The sequence below is a fragment of the Berghia stephanieae genome, chromosome 4 (assembly GCF_034508935.2).
Source record: "Berghia stephanieae isolate SIO BIC M18660-M18661 chromosome 4, UCSD_Bste_1.3, whole genome shotgun sequence".
NCBI classification, from domain to species: Eukaryota; Metazoa; Mollusca; class Gastropoda; order Nudibranchia; family Aeolidiidae; genus Berghia; species Berghia stephanieae.
In genome coordinates, this window is record NC_088363.1 from 20989158 (window position 1) to 21010615 (window position 21458).

Sequence of the window (21458 nt, forward strand, 5' to 3'; positions counted from 1 at the left end):
TGAATAGCAATTGCTTGCTATCCTTAGGATAGGACGCTAGTCTATCGCACAGTACTTTCCGCCAAATCTAACAGACTCAGCTACCCATTCACTGCTGGGTGGACAGGGGGGTCAGAATAAAATCTCGACTGCCTCCGGGATCGATCTTGTTCCCTTCGCGTTAACTACTTATTTGTTCCTGTCGGGACCTCGGCCTGAAACGGTCCTCTTCCAGCTCACCCGGCATCTCTTTTGTCCGCCCTGAGGGTTCCTATTTAGGTCATGTATGGTTACATTTGATTGCTCCATTCTTAACAAACATCTAAAATAAATTTATTCCCACTGGCGTGAAAATGGCGAAAGTAGATTTCACAATGATGCTTATCTATCGTCATTTGTTTGGCATAAAAAAATTCAGAATTATTTAGATAATATAATAAATAGTTCAAGACATTCTCTGTTGTGACATTGACTTGACCCGTGATCGTTAATGTTTACAAAGTAAAGCTTTTATCCAAATTTCTAGATTCAAGGGAGTCTGACCAGGTCCAGTGGAGTCAGTGTCATCCCCATCGCCTTCGGAAATGATGGCACACCCTCCTCCGTGCTGAATACGGAACTGGCTCTAATTGGTGCCTCACAAAATTCTTTCTTCCGTGTTGACAGTGACGCAGAAATGCTTTCCATTGTACCAAGTGTTAATCGAGTTGTTTGTCCAAGTGAGTAACTGCTATATTGTTTCAAACAAAAGTTCTTTTCTTTTCTTTATTTTCATTGAGACAAACACGCGCACGCTATCTCTCCCTTTTATATTTGTTCTCTCTCTATTTCTCTCCCTCTCTCTCTGTCTCTCTCTCTGTCTCTCTCTCTGTCTCTCTCTCTCTCTCTATCCCGGGCAGGCGTACTTTGTATACATATCAAGCAACATGGAGCAGAGTCAATGACAGGCTAAAGGGTCTCAGTCTTTGGCTTTGGGCAAGACACTTTGCACATGATAACTTACTCAAATCAGATATTAATGGCACATGTAGGCAAAATATTAAATTGTTAGATTGCTAAAACAAAAAGATAATGGCCTGCTCAGGTAACGTATAAAGCATTGTGAAATACAGACAACATACTGAAGCTATGTGAACACATGACATATTTATGTAACTTTATGCTATACAATGCACCATCATTATCATCGTCGTCGTCGTCGTCATCATCATCATCATCATCATCATCATCATCATCATCATCATCATTGTTTTTGACATTTTACATTTCAGCACTGCTTACAACGGGGAGCTTATTTAGCCCTACTACTGAAACCGCAAGCACATCCACGCCTGCTCTTACTACAGGCATTGCAACAGATATAGCCGTATCAAATACAACAGCAGCAGCAGCAGCAAGTACAACATCAGCTGCTACCTCTACGAGTAAGAAAATGAAATTTGTAGGGTTTTATACAAACTCCCAAAATGACATGACTTAAGACTTAATGCTGTTCGTTGGCACTGTCGACCGACTTCATGATTTCTGTTTAGAGGAATATGCACTATTTTCTGTTTGATGCCATGTCTCTGATGTTATTGAGGTCTATGTTTGATGTTAAGCGGACTTTGATATTTGGCAGTCTTTTGAGATCGTTGTTGAGTGTTATTAGAGTCTTAACGAAGTCGTGCTGACAGACGAGATACGAGAAAAAAAAGTCCGCATCTAGCCTCTTACGTCACACATCTCGTCGCCATGAACGAGATCTCAGTAGTACCGATGCTGCATATCGTTTGAGAGTCTTTACGTTCCATGTACGTTATGTACAGGCATACCCATCATAAAGGCGGTGTATGTTGTGTAACCTGAAACAACACGGTTGACCGAGAGCGATGAGTGGTTGTGTAACACCAAAAGCAGGGGCGGTTGGTCACATTGTATTTAAGGCGGCACAAATCCGAAATACAGAATCAAATTTTATTGGTCTAGTTAATTTATCTTAATTTGACCTACTTTGTATGTGTGTGTGTGTGTGTGTGTGTGTGTGTATGTGTGTGTGGAGGGGGGTATTGCAATTGTTTGCATATGTGCGTGTATTTGTGTGTGTGTGTGCGTGTATGTGTGTGTGTGTGTGTGTGTGTGTGTGTGTGTGTTAGAATATTAACGAGACGTACTCACAAAAGAGCATCAATTATCTTGGACAAAACTTGTCTGTTAACTTTCACCTGTTCATTATAACGACTCACAGACGCAGCATGTCCTGTTTCCAACTGATTTCTTATATCTACAACGTTGAAAAGTTTATATTTAACAGCATCTGTGACATGGCGATTTGATTCAGAATGTTTCTTCAGTGCCTGAGGGATGTGCGAAATATCACTGAATCCTCCTGTTGTCCGTTATATCATACATCACCAAAAATCAAGCAATAAATACAATGAAGCGTTTTACGGCTTTCACTGGCAGTAAGCCATTCAACATTTTAAAAATAATCATTATTAAATCGGCGCTGTCTCCTCGGTGTGTTAGAAACTAAGTTAAAATTCACTGGTTTGTGTGGACCTAAATCTTTCACCACTGTTTTCTCTTGAGGGGATAAGTGTCGGAATCGATCTTCAATTAAAAAATCAACATGATTCATGATTGGTTACAAATTACAGAAATAACTTTTTAAAATAAAATGATTCAAGATAAAAACAGGTAGGTTTCATAAACAATGACAACAGCGATAATACATTTTCTCTGAATACTAACGGTATGACACACAACTTTAGAATAATTGAATTTAAAAATCCACATTTAATTCCAAAAGCAAAGCACTTGTTAACTTCACACACAATCAGCGACATCTTTATGATTATACTATTATTAGACAATGCACACAATACAAGTTGAGTAGGGATCGTTGGGAGTGTGCGGGGATGAAGGACTCCGTGGGGTCAGGGATTTTTATTTATGGTACCATGGGGCTCTTCTCGGTGCATACTTTGTTTACTGTTCTTTTTGATATTTAGTATATATTTAAGCAAAACCAACAATGATAAAATATATATTTATTGCCATTCTCTTCATCCGTATATCTAAGTGAAGCAAAGCCTCTTCTTTCAGTGATAAAACTGATAGGGTTTTAATTTATCCCAAGTAGGACCTCAGGGCGTGCATCGCTAGATTGGCCGTCTTGGCCTAATTATTTTAGCAGTGAAAGACAATAGTTAGTTGGGGAGGGTGGGTGGAGGGAGATTGGGGAGTGGTAACTAACTTTCTTCAAGGTACAACAGAGTATAGGATAAGGACAGGACGGCCAAACGAATACTGGCTCATATAAACAAAAAAAACTTCCCCACCACACCACACCCTCCGCTCATTGTCACCCCGCGCAGGCAACGGGGGAAAGATGAAACGTGCCGATTTGACGCTACCTTCGTGGAGCGACGCACGAGTCATCAAATATTAAATTCAAAACAAAAAGCAGTATATGCTAAATTTTTAATTTTATCAAAATTTTAAAATTGAAGTTTTTTGTTTGGTTGACATGCTAATCTACGGAAAATATAGGGCGGCACAAAACAACTTCGCTCTATTGACCGACCGCCAGTGACCAAAAGCCATGTGGCCTGGACCACGAGGTCTTCTTGTATATAACGGTTGCGTCACTGTCTCAATGCTCATGAATTAATTAGCAATAAAAAACCGAAATTTATGTTTTAATGGTTTACATGGGATACATGCTTTCTCAAAACTATACATTGTCATAAAACACGCATTAGCAAAAGGTAAAATCATTAAAACGATTTGAGTATTTGTATAGTGCGTTATCCATAAACTTGCTCAAAGCACTTTACAGGGGGTCACTAGATAACAGCAACATTTCCCATTTAGGACGAGACATTATACCAGTTAGGCGATGTTATATTTTTACACCAGAGACGACGATACTAACGATCAGGTACTCATTTTAATTCCGAGTACGCTGAGAGAATGTGAGTAAAGAACCTTTACCAAAGACTCAACTATGCAGAATTCGAACCCTGGACCCTCCGGTCCGAAGGCGAGTGTCGTATCACAAGACCACAAAGTTTCCTATAGTCCAGACGACTGATTTTATTATAGGCAGACTCATTCAAACGGGATAATATCTCAATACGCAAACAACAAAATCAGGTAAATCTTTTGATAACATTGCCAGTATGGTACCTGCTCTAGTTGATGCACAATCCAAGTGACAATAATACTCTGATCATGGCTTTATATCCTTTGATGAAGACATTTTATTCCGTAACTTATTTAATAAATATTACGAAAGGAAATGTCAATATACATAATGAGTGCCAAACAGGTGACTTGCACTTTGTGAAATAAAAACTTCCTGAAGGATGCTGAAGGTGAGAGGCTACTAGGAAACGTGCTGTTAATAGTAAATATTATGTCCTCAAAGGTTAAAAGCGACTCTTATATTATTGTTATCAGATAATGAAAGGTGTAAGGTCACAGTTATAAAATTCAATTTTGTTTTAACATTTTAATTAAAAGGCCAAGAAAAAGGAACATTTATAACCTTTTCAATAATTCATGATAATGAGAATATGATGTATCGTAAGGCCGTTGTGGAATAGAATTTACGTTTCATCCTCTTTGTGCCATTAAATAGACTTTTTACTCCTGATTTTACAGCTTGTCAAGGACTTGTGGATATAGTAATAGCTATCGACGATTCATCTAGTGCCCAGAGAACCAGTGGTGGGAACACTGTGCTGGCCCCTGCACAAATAGAACTGGCTGAATACTACATCAGAAATTCTCTCTTAGACAGTTCTCATGTCAATATTGCAATTATAGCCCACAGCAACACTGGAAGAATATTGTCTGGATTTTCCACTGATAGGGTGAGAATTTTGCTTTGTATACTTTTATTCTTCTTCAATGAATGTCTAAATATGATCTATGATCTCAAATCGTTAAATATAGTAAGGTAAATTTGTTGCTAAAATTAAATTTATAGCAAAGACTGAGACGTTGGTCAATTTGTTGTTTCATTGTGAAGAAAAAAAATCTTACATTTCCTGAAATTTCATTCACTTAAGTTTATTTTAAGTTTAAATTCAGTTTCGGCATCTGATTTATCTTGACTGAATATTGATTTGTGATCTCGAGTCATACTTTCTTTTGTTTTTTTTTTAAATCATTATCAAATTAAAATCATTTTTTTCTCTACAAAGATATTACTGTTTATAAGTTTGAACTTAGATAAGACTATATTCAGAAAAGATGTTTAAAATTAGTGGAAATTCGTTACACCATTTTAGAATATAAAGACCAAATTATTCTGAGCAATGTTGGTCTGATAATCAACACTTATTCGATTTTGTATAATAAGTTGCTAATTTCATGAATGTGGAGAAAAATCATCATTATCAATAATTCTTGTCCAACAATGATAGTAAGCAATGTGCATATTATATGTATTTATTGTTGATCTCGTTCCCAGACCGCCCTCCTTAATTCATTAACTTTCACCAAAGAATTTGGAGGCAGCAATACAGCCAGTGGTCTTTCAGCCGCCACGGACCTCCACCTCAATTCAGGAAGATCTAATGCAGCCAGATACGTCATATTATTCGTTGACGAGCCAACTTCGAACTTTTTACAGACAACGGTGAGAACATTCATAGAAAGCTTAGTATTTGAGGGAGATTCTAATAGCTTATTTAGTTCAGAACTCGTTCACCACCCAAAGAGAACTGTATCGATCCCTGTTGCAATTTAGATCTTTATTAAAACCCATTGTCCATCAAATTTTGATTGGCCAGCTGGGTCTGTTAGATGTGACGGGAATTAATCTGCAATGGAATAGCGTCCTATCAAAAGAATGACTGGCAATTAATAATCCCCGTTCAGTGCAATGGAAACTGGGAACTACCCGTGCTTCATGAATTATATTGCTCTGTTAAACTATTTCATAATATCTGAACAGACAACTTTTTCTATTAATCCAAAATGCATCATTGGCTAAGTACGCAATTCTTTGGCAGTACTAAGTAATAAATATACAGGTAAATGTATTACACACATATGCATAATTATACAACGTATACCTCCAGATTCACATTGTTTACAAAGCTTCATAATGCTTTATCTATTCTATTGGTAGTTTATACAAAAGAAAAGTCTCATACCATAAGAAATGCAAGTAGAGTCTTAGGCGTTCTGAATTTTTGTAATAACACATAGGTTATTATAATCTTCCCTTGTACATGATCCAACAAAATGCCTCTTGTGAGTGAATAAAATGACTTATTAAACATCTCTGTTACAAATATATCATTTGAACAATTATACAATCAAATCTTATTTCTACAGATCCAGGGTTCAAGAGCAAGAAACAACGGGATCAATGTGATTCCGATTGCTTTTGGTAATGCTGGAACTCCTGCTTCGGTGACGAACATAGAACTTGGCTTAATTGGTTCTTCATCAAATTCCTACATAAGAGTAAACAACGACGCTGAAATTCTCAATTTTGTGCCACAAATCAACAATGTTGTTTGCCCTTGTAAGTCTGTACAATCTCTAGAAGCTTTAATTAAGAGTAAAATAGATTTGTTCGTTTAGATTGAAAGATACGTATGTAATCTAATAAATGCTTTTGTCTTTTATCTATTTATAACAATGACTCAAATGACTTATGAGCCTTTTGCATCTCTGTCATCGTATTGGAGCGCCACCAGGTCATGCTTTAGGTCTAACCAACGTTGTTGATCCGAAGCAATCCTTTTCAGTACCCGAAGATCCTAAAGGGTGTTTAAATTCACTCACTGACCTTCCAATGTCCTTAGATGTTGGTTGAACTGGATGGGTAAGGTTATATATTTGGTCGTCCCTTGAATGAATTTTCAAACCCTTTGAAAAAGGTTTCTACCTCTTATGGTTTTATCACAATGGTTTGCCTCCTGTCGTGAAACTGATTAAAGCAAGCAATGTTGAAGGTTTATATTTAAAGCTCGACCAGTTCTCAAACTGACTTATTGTTACTATAACCAATCTTGGCGACTGGTGCTGCAATCACGTCCCTTGAGCTTGAGCCTTTATATATCGTAATGTCCACCAAAACTCTTTCTAATTGGTCTCGGGTAAACAGCAGTATTTAACTTGTAAGACGAGACACGATACCATAAGAGGGGCTATTAGAATCACATTCGCTCTTGGATTTATCTAAACAAGCTGTTCACATTTCAAATTTTAATCCTTATTTATCCAGCCTAGTATATTTATTCTTTGTCTTACTTTAGATCTTTTCCTGTCAAATTGTATATTTGACACAAGTCAATCTTATGTCGTTGTTTTCTTCTCGTAACGTGTCCTATGAATTTTACTTGTGAGTATTTTTTTTGTAACAAGTGGTCCTTTAGCGGCATTTGGTCTCTTTGGATTAAGAGTTTATCTCGATTTCTATAGGACAATAGCAATTGCTTGCTACCTTTTGGATAGGACGGTAGTCTATTGCAGAATACTCTCCGGCCAATCTAACAGATCCAGCTACGCAATTACTGCTGTCTATACAGGGGGTCGGAATTACATTTTGTTGCAATTTGTTTTTACCTTCTAACTTTTTTCAGCATTGATAAGTTCGTTCTTTTCATTTTTTTTCATAATGCCCCCAAACATTCTTCTGTAAAAATAAATATCGGCCGCTTCCAATCTTTTTGTACCTCACTAAGCCATTGTCCATATTATTCTGGAGTACACACGTGTTCGTTTCATGTACTATATTTATATATGTTTTTCCTTATCATGAAAGAGAGGCTGATGTTTGTCATTATGAGGTTAAGCTCTGGGTAGCTTTTTTTGCCTGTTCTAATTTACTTCGGATAAATAACAAAATTCCAGAGTCTTCAAACTACAGTTTGTTCAAGGCAACCTCTCTTTATTCCTCAGTTATTTGCAATCTATAATTTGGCACTTGTTAAAGACAGGTGGGATTGGTTTTAATTGGGTCTATTTATAGATTTTGTTCCAATATTGAAAGAAATCGATTACATTTTTTTCTTCCCTTGATATAATATGTATATAAAATTAAGTTACCAAGGTGTGCATACATCTCTAGGTAATTCTTCGTTTCGAATACTTTTTTTACCAGATAAAAACATTTTAATTATAATTGCAATGCCCATTATATTTCAATTTTTTTATAAAAGACACAGATAACCAGTTACTGTTAAGCTCAGATTGCAAAATTGTACTTCATGAATTCAAAAAATAAAAAACCACAAAGCTTTTTTTTACCATTTTACTATTTTAATCTAATGGTATCTTGATTTCATTGCAGTCATTAGCTCACTGAGTCACCATGACCTTATTACTGACAGTTGTTTTCTTTAGCCAGTTAATTGCCGTGCTCTGTAAAGAAACGCAGGTTAACATCCCAGGCTTGAGAGATTTTTGCCAAGACGAGGTCGAGAAGAGTATTATAGCCAAATTTTTAAATACGTGTTTTTCCAAAGTACAGCAACGGTGGCAATATTTCAAAAATTATTCAATAAGTTGTGTTGAAACTCACGAATTTTAATACTGGCTTCATAGATTTAACTAATTCTAATTGTTAATGATTGCTGTTTTCAAATTAAGCATTGTAGGTTATTCACTTTATTCTCAGAAAGTTTTAATACGTTCAAAATAATCAGTAATTTCTAAAAACATTTCAAGTTATACATTCGTAAATACGGGGTGTATAACTTGTACTTAAATCAGTGGTAGACCTATATCAATTTATTACAATATAATTCTCCATGTAATATAGTCAATATATAATACATTTCCCCAGAAAAAATGTTCAGCGTATGTTATTGATCCCGCACCGAAAAAGTTAAACATGTAAATTATGCAACAACGTAAAAGATAAGACTTGCTTTGATATATCTCGTGACAGTGTCTGATTGTTTTTCTTTTCATCAGATGTACTTACAACAGCAGCAGCCATTTCGTCCACTGAAACGTCAACACCCACAACTGAAGCAATATCAACGGCTGCACTTACGTCCACTTCTACAACCGCAGGGAGTGGTGGATCTGGAACAGCAACGGCAGCATCTACGCCTGTTGATACAACATCAACGCCTGTTGATACAACATCAACTGCAGCAGATACAATAACTGTTCAAAGTACAACAGCGGCACCAACGTCAGAAAGTGAGACATGCAATTTCGTGGTATACGATTCTATTTCAAAACTACAGAAACATAAACATATATTTTGGCCTTAATACAAAGCTTACCTGTGACTTTTATTACCGTGCTCTATACGCATTACTGTATTTGCCTTTTCAGTGGTCAACGAGCATATACATTGAATGACAGGGGAATTTTCAGGGACCAACAAACTGTTTTTTTGAAAAAAGATAACATTATACATTTTATGAGATCAGAGACCCTCAAAACATAAGAGCGTTTTTTTTGGATGAAATGTGCGTTAAAAACCTTCTCTAGTCCAAATAACAGATCCCCTGTTAAAAATTGGAACTCTAAATCCTTTTTAAAGTTTCAAAGTGAGCACGATTCGTGACACCATATCTTAATAAATAGAAGTTGATGCCACTCAGCTTATTAAAGTTGGTTAGTGGATGGCGGTTAGTTTCTTTAAAATATATTAATCAAACTATAAACATTGAAATATTATAATTTTGTATGTTGGTATGATTTATTTGATGACTGATGCGAGTAACTAACTTAAACGCATATCCTCAATAAATTTGTTCAAATGATAACTTAAGATTCAAAAGCTGAAACCGACAGCAAAATAATAGCATTAATAATTTCTCAAAGTACCGAATATCGTTGATTCAGTTGATACGTTGTTCACACTACTCTGACCCTTTGAGGGGCTACTCTGTTATTATCATATGTAAGACTTTCTTTTCTAACACTTACTATACGATCCTATCAAGCTGATAAATACTGAATCTAACAATAATATTCTCAAATAAGATAAATATTGATATCTTTTTGCGTTGAACGCTACTAAAATGATAAATTGCTTTTTAGCCCAAATATCTCATTTAGGTAAATGATGACGTATAGAAGCAATTTCCTATTTCTTTATATCAAGATTGCTTTTTCTTTGACTTGACAGCAGGTCTTGCCTTTTTCACCGGGTCCTATCAGCAATGTGACTATAAGAGTTCAAGAAATATTAATGATGATGATGATGAAGTCAATGATGATGATAATGGTGATGATAATGATAATGATGATGAATGGTGGATGGTGATGATGATGATGATGATGATGATGATGATGATGGTGGTGATGATGATGGTTCATTGTGCAGCATAAAGTCACATGATTAGTTATTTAGTTTTGATCTCAAATTTAAAAAAATGGCACTTGTATTTTTGTTATTAGTTAATAACAGGATCACATACGTAATTTTTTAAAACTTTGAAATCATAAATAAGTCCAAAAAAAAATCAAAATTAAAAATTATTCACTTATAAAAAAAAAATACGAATATGTTGTGTTGTTAGATATTTTGGCATGTAATTTACGTTTTATCCTCTTTGTGTCATTTCATAAACTTCTAAATCTTGATTTTCACAGCTTGCCAGGGACTTGTGGATATAGTAATAGCTATCGACGATTCATCTAGTGCCCAGAGAACCAGTGGTGGGAACACTGTGCTGGCCCCTGCACAATTAGAACTGGCTGAATACTACATCAGAAATTCTCTCTTAGACAGTTCTAATGTCAATATTGCAATTATAGCACATAGCAACACTGGAAGAACATTGTCTGGATTTTCCACTGATAGGGTGAGAATTTGGCTTCGTATAATTTTAATCTTTTCCACGGAGAATGTAAATCTGATCTATAAATAATTTTGAACTTAAATAAGAATATATTTTGAAAATATTTTTATAATTGATGGAAATTGGTTGAATAATATTACGAAATTTTAACATATAAATACCAAATTATTCAGAGTCATCTTTGTTTTATACTCGAATTTTATTCCACTTTGCATGATTTTATATTTGCTGTGTTAATAAATTTGTTCAAGAATTTTTATTTATATATACTTATTTTATATTCTTTTCAAACTATAATGATAGTAGTATGAATACGCTATCTGTACTTAATTTTGATTTCGTTCCCAGACCGCCCTCTTTAATTCATTAACTTTCACCGAAGAATTTAGAGGCAGCAATACAGCCAGTGGTCTTAGAGCCGCCACGGACCTCCACCTCAATTCAGGAAGATCTAACGCAGCCAGATACGTCATATTATTCGTTGACGAGCCAACTTCGAACTTTTTACAGACAACGGTAAGAAAATAAATAACTACCTTTGTCCCTGGGGTGGTCTCGATAGATTATTTGTTATCAAACTCGTTCCACACGTAAAGAAATCGATGTCCATTCCTGTTGCTGTCGAAACTTTTTTGTCCTTGTCCATTGAATAGTGATTAAATAGCTGACTCTGTTAAATGTAACGGAAATTCCTCTGCAATAGACTAGAGTGTTACCAAAATGTTGTCTGACTATTAATATTGTCCGTTTAATGCTTTGGAAACCGGGAGAATCCCGTGATCGATGAATTATATATACAGGTCCGTTAAACTATTTCATCATATTTGAACACACAACTTTTGCTATTAATCCAAAATACATCATTGGCCATTGAATAGTGATTAGGTAGCTGACTATGTTTAGTGTAACGGACATTGTTTCCAATCAAAATGTTGACTGACTATCAATATTGTCCGTTTACTGCTCTGGAAACCGGGAGTAAACCGTATTCCATGAATTTTATTGCCCCAGTAAACTATTTTATCATATCTGAAAAGACAACTTTTGCGATTAATCCAAAATACATAATTGGCTAAGTAGACAGTATTTCGGCAGTAGAAAAAATATAAATAAACAAATAAATAAATGATACATATAATATGCTTTACGAGTATGGCTACTGATTCACCTTTCTTACAAAGCATCATAATACATTATATATTCCCCTGGTAGTTTATACAAAACAAAGTCTTGTACCATAATACATATAAGTTCCTCTTATTGTAGGCATCCTGCAGCTTTGTACTGACCACTGGTTTATTCTTGTCTTTGCTTGAATTGGCCCCAAAAACAAAGTTCTTGTTGAGAACAAATAAGGGGATTATTTAAATTTTCAAACATTATTGTTAATTCTTATAAAATGACACATTTCATGCAGAAATGCTTCTAACGTGTATCTTTTAAAACTGCTGTAGAACTTTGATAGAAACATTTTCTGTGAACAATTCTGAAATTTATTCCTACAATATCTTATTTCCACAGATCCAGGGTTCAAGAGCAAGAAACAACGGGGTCAATGTGATTCCGATTGCTTTTGGTAATGCTGGAACTCCTGCTCCGGTGACGAACATAGAACTTGGCTTAATTGGTTCTTCATCAAATTCCTACATAAGAGTAAACAACGACGCTGAAATTCTCAATTTTGTGCCACAAATCAACAATGTTGTTTGCCCTTGTAAGTCTGTAAATCTTAAGAAGCAATAGATAAGAATATGTGAATGAATTTAGATTGAAAGACAGGTATGTAATCTAATAACTGTTTTTCGTCTGTTATCGTTTTATCACAATGAACACTTGACTTATGAGCCTTGCATCTCTGTCATTGTACTGAGATGCATTGGCTGCTTCTACCAAGTGGTGTTATAAGTCTAAATAACGTCAATTCGAAGCAATCATCCGCAGTGCCCGAAGATCCTCAATGGTCTTTAGATTTCAATGCTGAAGGTTTACCATTTAATACAGTAATTAATTATTTGTCAGACTGACTTATTGTTACCACAACCAGCCTTTTCCATTGGTGCTTGAGCATTTGTATAACGCAATACCTCTAAAGCTTTTTCTATTTGGTCTCGCGTAAACAGCAGTGTTTAACATGTATGAGGAGACATGACACATATGAAGAACTATTATAATCTCCTCCAGCGTTTTCTCTTTTGGATTTATCTCAGCAAGCTTTCATTTCAAGTTTAAATTCATATTCAGTTAGCCTAGTATTTTTTATTCTTTGTCTTACTTCGTTGTTTCTTCTCGTTACGTGTCCTATGAATTTAACTTGTGAGTTTTTTTATATTGTAACAAGTAGTCCTTTAGCGCCATTAGGCTCCCTTGGAGCAAGAGTTTATCTCGATTTCTATAGGACAAAAGCAATTGGTTGCTACCCTTTAAATAAGACGATAGTCTTTTGCGAGGTACCTTCCGTCAGATCTAGGTGAACGACCTGTCCATGTACAGCATGCTGGACAGTGGGGTCGGAATAATATTTGTTGCAATTTGTTTTTACTCTCTCACTCCTTTCAGCACCAACAGGTTCGTTCATTACTTCGTTTCCCCTAGAATTCTTCTGTAATAACGAAGCTCACAAGCTTCCAATCTGTGTATACATTACTAAGCCATTATGTATTCTTTAAAGTAACTTTGGTATCATCTTATGAATTATTCATTAAATTTTGTCTAACTTTACACATCTCAGTACTGACTTATTAAATTTAACCAGTTCGAGTTTGTTCATGCTTGTTGTCTTCAAATACATGTTGATTATACGTTGACCTGTCAGATTCAAAAGGATCCGCAGTTTGTAAATACATTGCAAGTTATATTTTCGTAAATATTGGATTATATGATTACTTTCTACAAAATCAAGGTAATATTAATTAATTGTAATACAGTACAGCTTGTGTAATGGGCAGCATGACATAAATTTCCTCAGAAAAAAGTTAAACTTATTATATTAATACCATGTCGAAATAGTTAAACATTTAAATTATGCAACAACGTAAAACAACAATGCTTGATTTGATATAGCTCGTGACAATATCTGAATGTTGTTCTTATCACCAGACGTACTTACAACAGCAGCAGCTATCTCTTTGACGTCAACAGCTGCATCTACAACAGCAGTAATTACCACAACTGCAACAATATCAACGGCTGCACCAACGTCCACTTCGACAGGCGCAGGAACTGGCGGATCTGGAACAGGAACAACCGTCGTAGCAACATCAGCACCAACAACTGCTGCAACGACAGAATCAACAGCTGCTGCAACGACAGAATCAACAGTTGCTGCAACGACAACATCAACATCTGCTGATACACTATCAACTGCAGCAGCTACAGTAACTGCTCAAAGTACAACAGCAGCACCAACATCAGAAAGTGAGATAAAAAAATTCTTGGAATACTATTCTATTTCAAAATTAAAGAACCATAAACAGACACAGCTTTAATCCAGAGCATATTCATGGCTTTTATTACCATTGTCTATACGCCTTACTAAATTTACCTTTTCAGTCGTCAACAAATATTTAACAAATTGATTGGAATGGGGAACTTTTCATTGAGAAACAAACTTATTTTGAAAAAAATATAACGTTATTTATATATCTTATGAGATCATAGACCCTCATACTAGTTTCTAAAATGTGCGTTAAAAACATGTCTCAAGGCCAAATATCAGATGGTAAGTTAAATATTGGAACTCGAAATTCTCGTTACAATTCCAAAGAGAACATGATTCGTTACACCACAGCTTAATAAAAAGAATAAAATTGGCGTCACTCAGCGTCTCGTTATTTTTTTAGACCGTCAGTTGGGTGATTATTTTCACTATAATATTATATGAATCAGGCTATAAGCGTTGAAAAGTTACGCAAAATTTTGTGTTTTGGTATGTTTATTTGGTAGGCAGATGTGAATTTTATTTAAATGTATATCTTTAATAAAGCGCTCGAATGATAACACAAGATCCAAAAGCTGAGAAGCACTCAAGGAATGGCTTGAGTAAATTCTCAAATTATCGAATATTTTGGACTAAGTTGTTATTTTGTCTACACTCCTGTGAGCAGTTGAGAGGCTCCTCTGTTATCATCTGGTGCCAGACCCTTACTTTATAAAAATTCTTACTATGACTGTATTAAGCTGACAACGACTGAATCTAAGCATATAGTCTCAAATTAAATAAATATTAATATCTCTTTGTGTTGAACTCTACTAAAATGATATATTGTTTTATATCAAATATTCTATTTTAGTAAATGACGACGTATCGTATACAGAAGTACTTTCTAGTTTCATAGTTGCAAGATTGATTTTGCTTTGACTTGACAGCATGTCTTGCCATTTTCACCTATCAACAATGCGACTAGGAGTTCAACAAATATGCATATCTAATAGTGAAGTTATTAATAATAAATCACGATTGTAGAGAAATATTTACATTTCGCAAAGTGTGAAAGTTAAACATCAAAATTCCAACCATATTTCCTGAAACACTCAGACGAAGAACTCCATAATTCAATTGGGGTCAAAACAGTACATGAAAAGTTGATCCATTCAAAAAAAGAAATGATTCAGAGTGCATCGGACGTTTTCTTTCGCTATGAATAATCACAAATTCTCTCTCTCTTCTCTCTCTCTCTCTCTCTCTCTCTCTATCTATCTATTTGTCTTTATATCTGCCTCTCTCTCTCCCCTTCTCTCTCTCTCTCTCTCCCTCTATCTCTATCTGTTTATTATTTATAATTTGTATTCAATTCCAGCAGCATTGAGCATAATATGTGACTAACTTTATGAAAACGGTTTTAATTTTTGGCTCCGTTGCAAATGATAGCCCGTTCGATTAAGATGTAAATGTGCATATAACTATAGACAAAGGATCGTCATAATCATTTTCTCTATATCATAAGAGAGTTCTATTACAAGAAAAACTGCCCAATGTTTCAATAAGATTTTTAAAAACAAAACAAACCAAAACAAAAACAAACAAACAACAAACAAAAAAACCCAACAAACAAAGGAACAAAAAAAAAAAAAAAAACAATAAGAAACCCAACAAAAAATAAAATAAAACCCCGGAATGTTTCAGGTTCAAAGCTTCTCTTTAACCAACAAAAGGAAATAAATAAAATTATAAATACATTACTTAAAAACCATTTAGACTCCAGAGAAAGAATACGTTCTAGGGAATTTATCCATCTTTGTGTCATTTCAAAAACGTTTAAATCTTGATTTTCACAGCTTGTCAAGGACTTGTGGATATAATAATAGCTATCGACGATTCATCTAGTGCCCAGAGAACCAGTGGTGGGAACACTGTGCTGGCCGCTGCACAAATAGAACTGGCTGAATACTACATCAGGAATTCTCTCTTAGACAGTTCTAATGTCAATATTGCAATTATAGCCCACAGCAACACTGGAAGAATATTGTCTGGATTTTCCACTAATAGGGTGAGAATTTGGTTTCGTAGAGTTTTAATGTTTTCCAAGGAGAATGTAAATCTGATCTAGAAATGATTTCGAACTTAAAAAAGAATATATTTAGTAAATATTTTTACGATTGATAGAAATTGCTTGAATCATGTTATGAAATGTTAAGACACAAACACCAAATTATTCAGAGTATCTTTGTTTTATACTCGACTTTTATTCCACTTTGCATAATTTTATAGTTGCTGGGCTCAATAAATTTGTTCAAGAATTTTTATTTTGAACGATTCTTTTCAAAATATATATGATAGTTATCAGTATGCATACACTATCGTACTAAATTTTGATTTCGTTCCCAGACTACCCTCCTTAATCATTAACTTTCACCGAAGAATTTGGAGGCAGCAATACAGCCAGTGGTCTTTCCCCGCCACGGACCTCCACCTCAATTCAGGAAGATCTAAACGCAGCCAGATATGTCATATTATTCGTTGATGAGCCAACTTCGAACTTTTTACAGACAACGGTAGAAACATAAATAACTACCTTTGTGCCTGGGGTGGTCTCGATAGATTATTTCTATCAAACTCGTTCCACACGGAAAGAGACCAATATCCATTCCTGTTGCTGTCGAGACTTTTTTGTCCTTGTCCATTGAATAGTGATTAGATAGCTGACTCTGTTAAATGTAACGGGAATTCCTCTGCAATAGACTAGAGTGCTAGCAAAATGTTGACTGACTATCGATATTGTCCGTTTAATGCTTTGGAAACTGGGAGAAAACTATTTCATGAATTTTATTGCCCCGGTAAACTATTTCATCATATCTGAAAAGACAACTTTTCCCATTTATCCAAAATATATCATTGGCTAATTGACAGTATTACGGCAGTAGCAAAGTTATAAATAAACAAATAAATAAATGATACATATAATATTCTGCACGAGTATGGCTACAGATTCACCTTGCTTACAAAGCATCATAATACATTATCTATTCCACTAGTAGGTTATACAAAACAAATTCTTGTACCATAATATATATATATAATATATATTATTTATATATATATATATAATAATAATATATATAAGTTCCTCTTATTGTAGGCATCCTGTAGTTTTGTACTGACCCCTGGGTTATTCTTGTCTTTGCTTGAATTGGCCCCAAAGCCAAATTCTCTGTTGAGAATAAATTGGGGGATGTTTTTTATTTTCAAACATTATTGTTAATTCTTATGTATTCAATAGATATATCGTCTCTAAAATTGACACATTTTATGCACAAGTACTTCCGACGTGTATCTTTAATACCTGCCGTAGAACTTTGGTAGAAACATTTTCTGTATACAATTCTGAAATCTATTCCTACAATATCTATTTCTACAGATCCAGGGTTCAAGAGCAAGAAACAACGGGATCAATGTGATTCCGATTGCTTTTGGTAATGCTGGAACTCCTGCTCCGGTGACGAACATCGAACTTGGCTTAATTGGTTCTTCATCAAATTCCTACATGAGAGTAAACAACGACGCTGAAATTCTCAATTTTGTGCCACAAATCAACAATATTGTTTGCCCTTGTAAGTCTGTAAATATTTAGAAGCGATAGATAAAAATATGTGAATGAATTTGTTCGTTTGGATTGAAAGACAGGTATGTAATCTAATAAATGTTTTTCGTCGTTTATCATTTTATCACAATGAACACTTGACTTATGAGCCTTGCATCTCTTTCATTGTACTGAAATGCCTTGGCTGCTTCTACCAAGTGGTGTTATAGGTCTAAATAACGTCGATTCGAAGCAATCATACGCAGTGCCCGAAGATCCTCAATGGTCTTTAGATTCAGTCGCTGATCTTCCAATGTCCTTAGAGCTTGGTTGAACTGGACGGGTAACGTTGTTGCTCTTCTCCTGAATGAGTTTCCACACTTTTTAAAATACAGCACTTGTTATCGTGTTATCACAATGGCGATTGCCTTTCATCGAAATTGATCCATGGTTTATGTTGTATCGTGAAACTGATTGAAGCAAGAAACGCCGTAGGTTTAACTTTTAATAAGGTAATTAATGTTTTTTTCAGGCTGACTTATTGTTACGACAACCAGCCATTGCGATTTGTGTTTAAGCATTCACATAACGCACTAGCACTAAAACTCTCTCTAAGTGGTCTCGCGTAAATAGCAGTGACGAGACAAGAGACATATGAAGAACTATTAGAATCTGCTCCAGTTAATCTCCTCTCTTGGATTTATCTCAGCAAGCTTTCATTTCAAGATTAAATTCATATTCATTCAGCCTAGTATTTTTATTCTTTGTCTTCCTTTAGATCCTTTCTCATCAAAATTTTATATTTGACACAAGTCAATCTTTTTTCGTTGTTTCTTCTCGTAATGTATCCTATGAATTTAATTGTGAGTATTTTTTATATTGTAACAAGTAGTCATTTAGCGCCATTAGGCTCCCTTGGAGCAAGAGTTTATCTCGATTTCTATAGGACAAAAGCAATTGGTTGCTACCCTTTAAATAAGACGATAGTTAGTCTATTGCGAGGTACCTTCCGCAGGATCCAGGTGACCGAGCTATCCACGTACTGCTTGCTGGACAGGGGGAGACGACAGTCTATTGCGAGGTACCTTCCGCCAGATCTAGGTGACCGAGCTATCCATGTACTGCTTGCTGGACAGGGGGTCGGGATAATATTATTTGCAATTTGTTTTTACTCTCTCACTCCTTTCAGCACCGACAGGTTCGTTCTTTACTTCGTTCTCCCAAGCATTCTTCTGTAATAACGAAGCTCACAAGCTTCCAATCTGTGCATACATTACTAAGCCATTATATTTTCTTTAAAGCAACGTTGGTATCATCTTATGAATTATTCATTAAATTTTGTTTAACTTTACACATTTCAGTACCGTCTTTGTAGATTTAACCAGTTCTAGTTTGTTCATGCTTGTTGTCTTCAAATACAACATTGTTGGTTATACGTTGACCTGTCAGATGGTTTCAATACATTCAAAAGGATCAGCACTTTGTAATTATATTGCAAGTTATATTTTCGTAAATATTGGATTATAGGTTTACTTTCTACAAAATCAAGGTAATATCAAATATTTGAAATACAGTACCGTTTGTGTAATGGGCAACATGATATAAATTTCCCCAGAAAAAAAAAAACTTATTATTTTAATACCATGCCCAAAGAGTTAAACATTTAAATTATGCAACAACGTAAAATAACAATGCTTGATTTGATATAGCTCGTGACAATATCTGAATGTTGTTCTTATCACTAGATGTACTTACAACAGCAGCAGCTATCTCTTTGACGTCAACAGCTGCATCTACAACAGCAGTAATTACCACAACTGCAACAATATCAACGGCTGCACCAACGTCCACTTCGACAGGTGGAGGAAATGGCGGCTCTGGAACAGGAACAACCGTCGTAGCAACATCAGCACCAACAGCTGCTGCAACGACAGAATCAACAGCTGCTGCAACGACAGAATCAACAGCTGTTGCAACGACAGAATCAACAGTTGCTGCAACGACAACATCAACATCTGCCGATACAACATCAACTGCAGCAGCTACAGTAACTGCTCAAAGTACAACAGCAGCACCAACATCAGAAAGTGAGATAAACAAATTCTTGGAATACGATTCTATTTCAAAATTAAAAAACCATAAACAGACACAGCTTTAATTCAGAGCATATCCATGGCTTTTATTACCATTGTCTATACGCCTTACTATATTTTCAATCGTCAACAAAGATTTAACAAAATTGAATGGTATGGGATCTTTTCATTGAGAAGCAAACTTATTTTGAAAAAAGATAGCGTTATTTATATATCTTATGAGATCTTAGACCCTCATACTAGTTTCTAAAATGTGCGTTAAAAACATGTCTCAAGGCCAAATATCAGATGCTAAGTTAAATATTGGAACTCGAAATTCTCGTTACAGTCTCAAAGAGAACATGATTCGTTACACCACAGCTTAATAAAAAGAATAAAATTGACGTCATTCAGTTTCTTGTTTTTTTTCAGACCGCCAGTTGGGTGATTATTTTCACTATGATATTATATGAATCAGGCTATAAGAGTTGAAAAGTTACGCATAATTTTGTGTGTTGGTATGTTTTATCTGGTAGGCAGATGTGAATTTTATTTAACCGTATATCTTTAATAAAGCATTCGAATGATAACACAAGATCCAAAAGCTGAGAAACACTCAAGGAATGGCTTGAGTAAATTCTCAAATTATCGAATATTTTGGACTAAGTTGTTATTTTGTCTACACTACTGTGACTATTTGAGAGGCTACTCTGTTATCATCTGGTGCCAGACCCTTACTTTATAAAAATTCTTACTATGACTGTATTAAGCTGACAACGACTGAATCTAAGCATAGTAGTCTCAAATTAAATAAATATTGATATCTCTTTGTGTTGAACTCTACTAAAATGATATATTATTTTATATCAAATATTCTATTTTCGTAAATGACGACGTATCGTGTACAGAAGTACTTTCTAGTTTCATAGTTGCAAGATTGATTTTGCTTTGACTTGACAGCATGTCTTGCCATTTTCACCTATCAACAATGCGACTAGGAGTTCAACAAATGTGCGTATCTAATAGTGAAGTTATTAATAATAAATCACGATTATAGAGAAATCTTTACATTTCGCGAAGTGTGAAAGTTAAACATCAAAATTCCAACCATATTTCCTGAAACACTCAGACGAAGAACTCCATAATTCAATTGGGGTCAAAACAGTACATGAAAAGTTGATCCATTCAAAAAAAGAAATGATTCAGAGTGCATCGGACGTTTTCTTTCGCATATGAATAATCACAAATTCTCTCTCTTCTCTCACTCTCTCCCTCTCTCTCTCTCCCCTTCTCTCTCTCTCTCTCTCTTTCTTTATCTGTCTTTATATCTGCCACTCTCTCTCTCCCTCTCTCTCTCTCCCTCTGTCTTTCTCTCCCCTTCTCTCTCTCTCTCTCTCTCTCTCTCTCTCTCTCCCTCTATCTCTCTATTATTTATAATTTGTATTCAATTCCAGCAGCATTGAGCATAATCTGTGACTAATTTTATGAAAACGGTTTTAATATTTGGCTCCATTGCAAATGATAGCCTGTTCGATTAAGATGTAAATGTGCATATAGCTATAGACAAAAGATCGTCAATATCATTTTCTCAATATCATAAGAGAGTTCTATTA

The 21458-nt window shown here is 35.1% G+C and overlaps 2 protein-coding genes across 2 annotated transcripts in view; both read left to right on the forward strand.

Moving 5' to 3' along the window:
• LOC144970213 (uncharacterized) overlaps positions 1-16666 on the forward strand; it is a 52480-nt gene extending 35814 nt beyond the window's left edge. The window contains exons 22-33 of the mRNA XM_078909616.1: positions 506-698; positions 1251-1403; positions 4630-4841; positions 5444-5611; positions 6316-6508; positions 8908-9141; positions 10549-10760; positions 11106-11273; positions 12279-12471; positions 13854-14171; positions 16032-16243; positions 16582-16666. Coding sequence (XP_078765742.1) covers positions 506-698; positions 1251-1403; positions 4630-4841; positions 5444-5611; positions 6316-6508; positions 8908-9141; positions 10549-10760; positions 11106-11273; positions 12279-12471; positions 13854-14171; positions 16032-16243; positions 16582-16602 — 2277 coding nt within the window. The 3' untranslated portion in view covers positions 16603-16666. The remainder of the gene's footprint in view (positions 1-505; positions 699-1250; positions 1404-4629; positions 4842-5443; positions 5612-6315; positions 6509-8907; positions 9142-10548; positions 10761-11105; positions 11274-12278; positions 12472-13853; positions 14172-16031; positions 16244-16581) is intronic.
• Positions 16667-16672: 6 nt separating this feature from the next.
• The window catches only part of LOC144971721 (uncharacterized), a 37855-nt gene continuing 33069 nt past the window's right edge, over positions 16673-21458 (forward strand). The window contains exons 1-3 of the mRNA XM_078912795.1: positions 16673-16748; positions 17612-17804; positions 19519-19860. Of these exons, the coding sequence (XP_078768921.1) occupies positions 17738-17804; positions 19519-19860 (409 nt within the window). The 5' untranslated portion in view covers positions 16673-16748; positions 17612-17737. The remainder of the gene's footprint in view (positions 16749-17611; positions 17805-19518; positions 19861-21458) is intronic.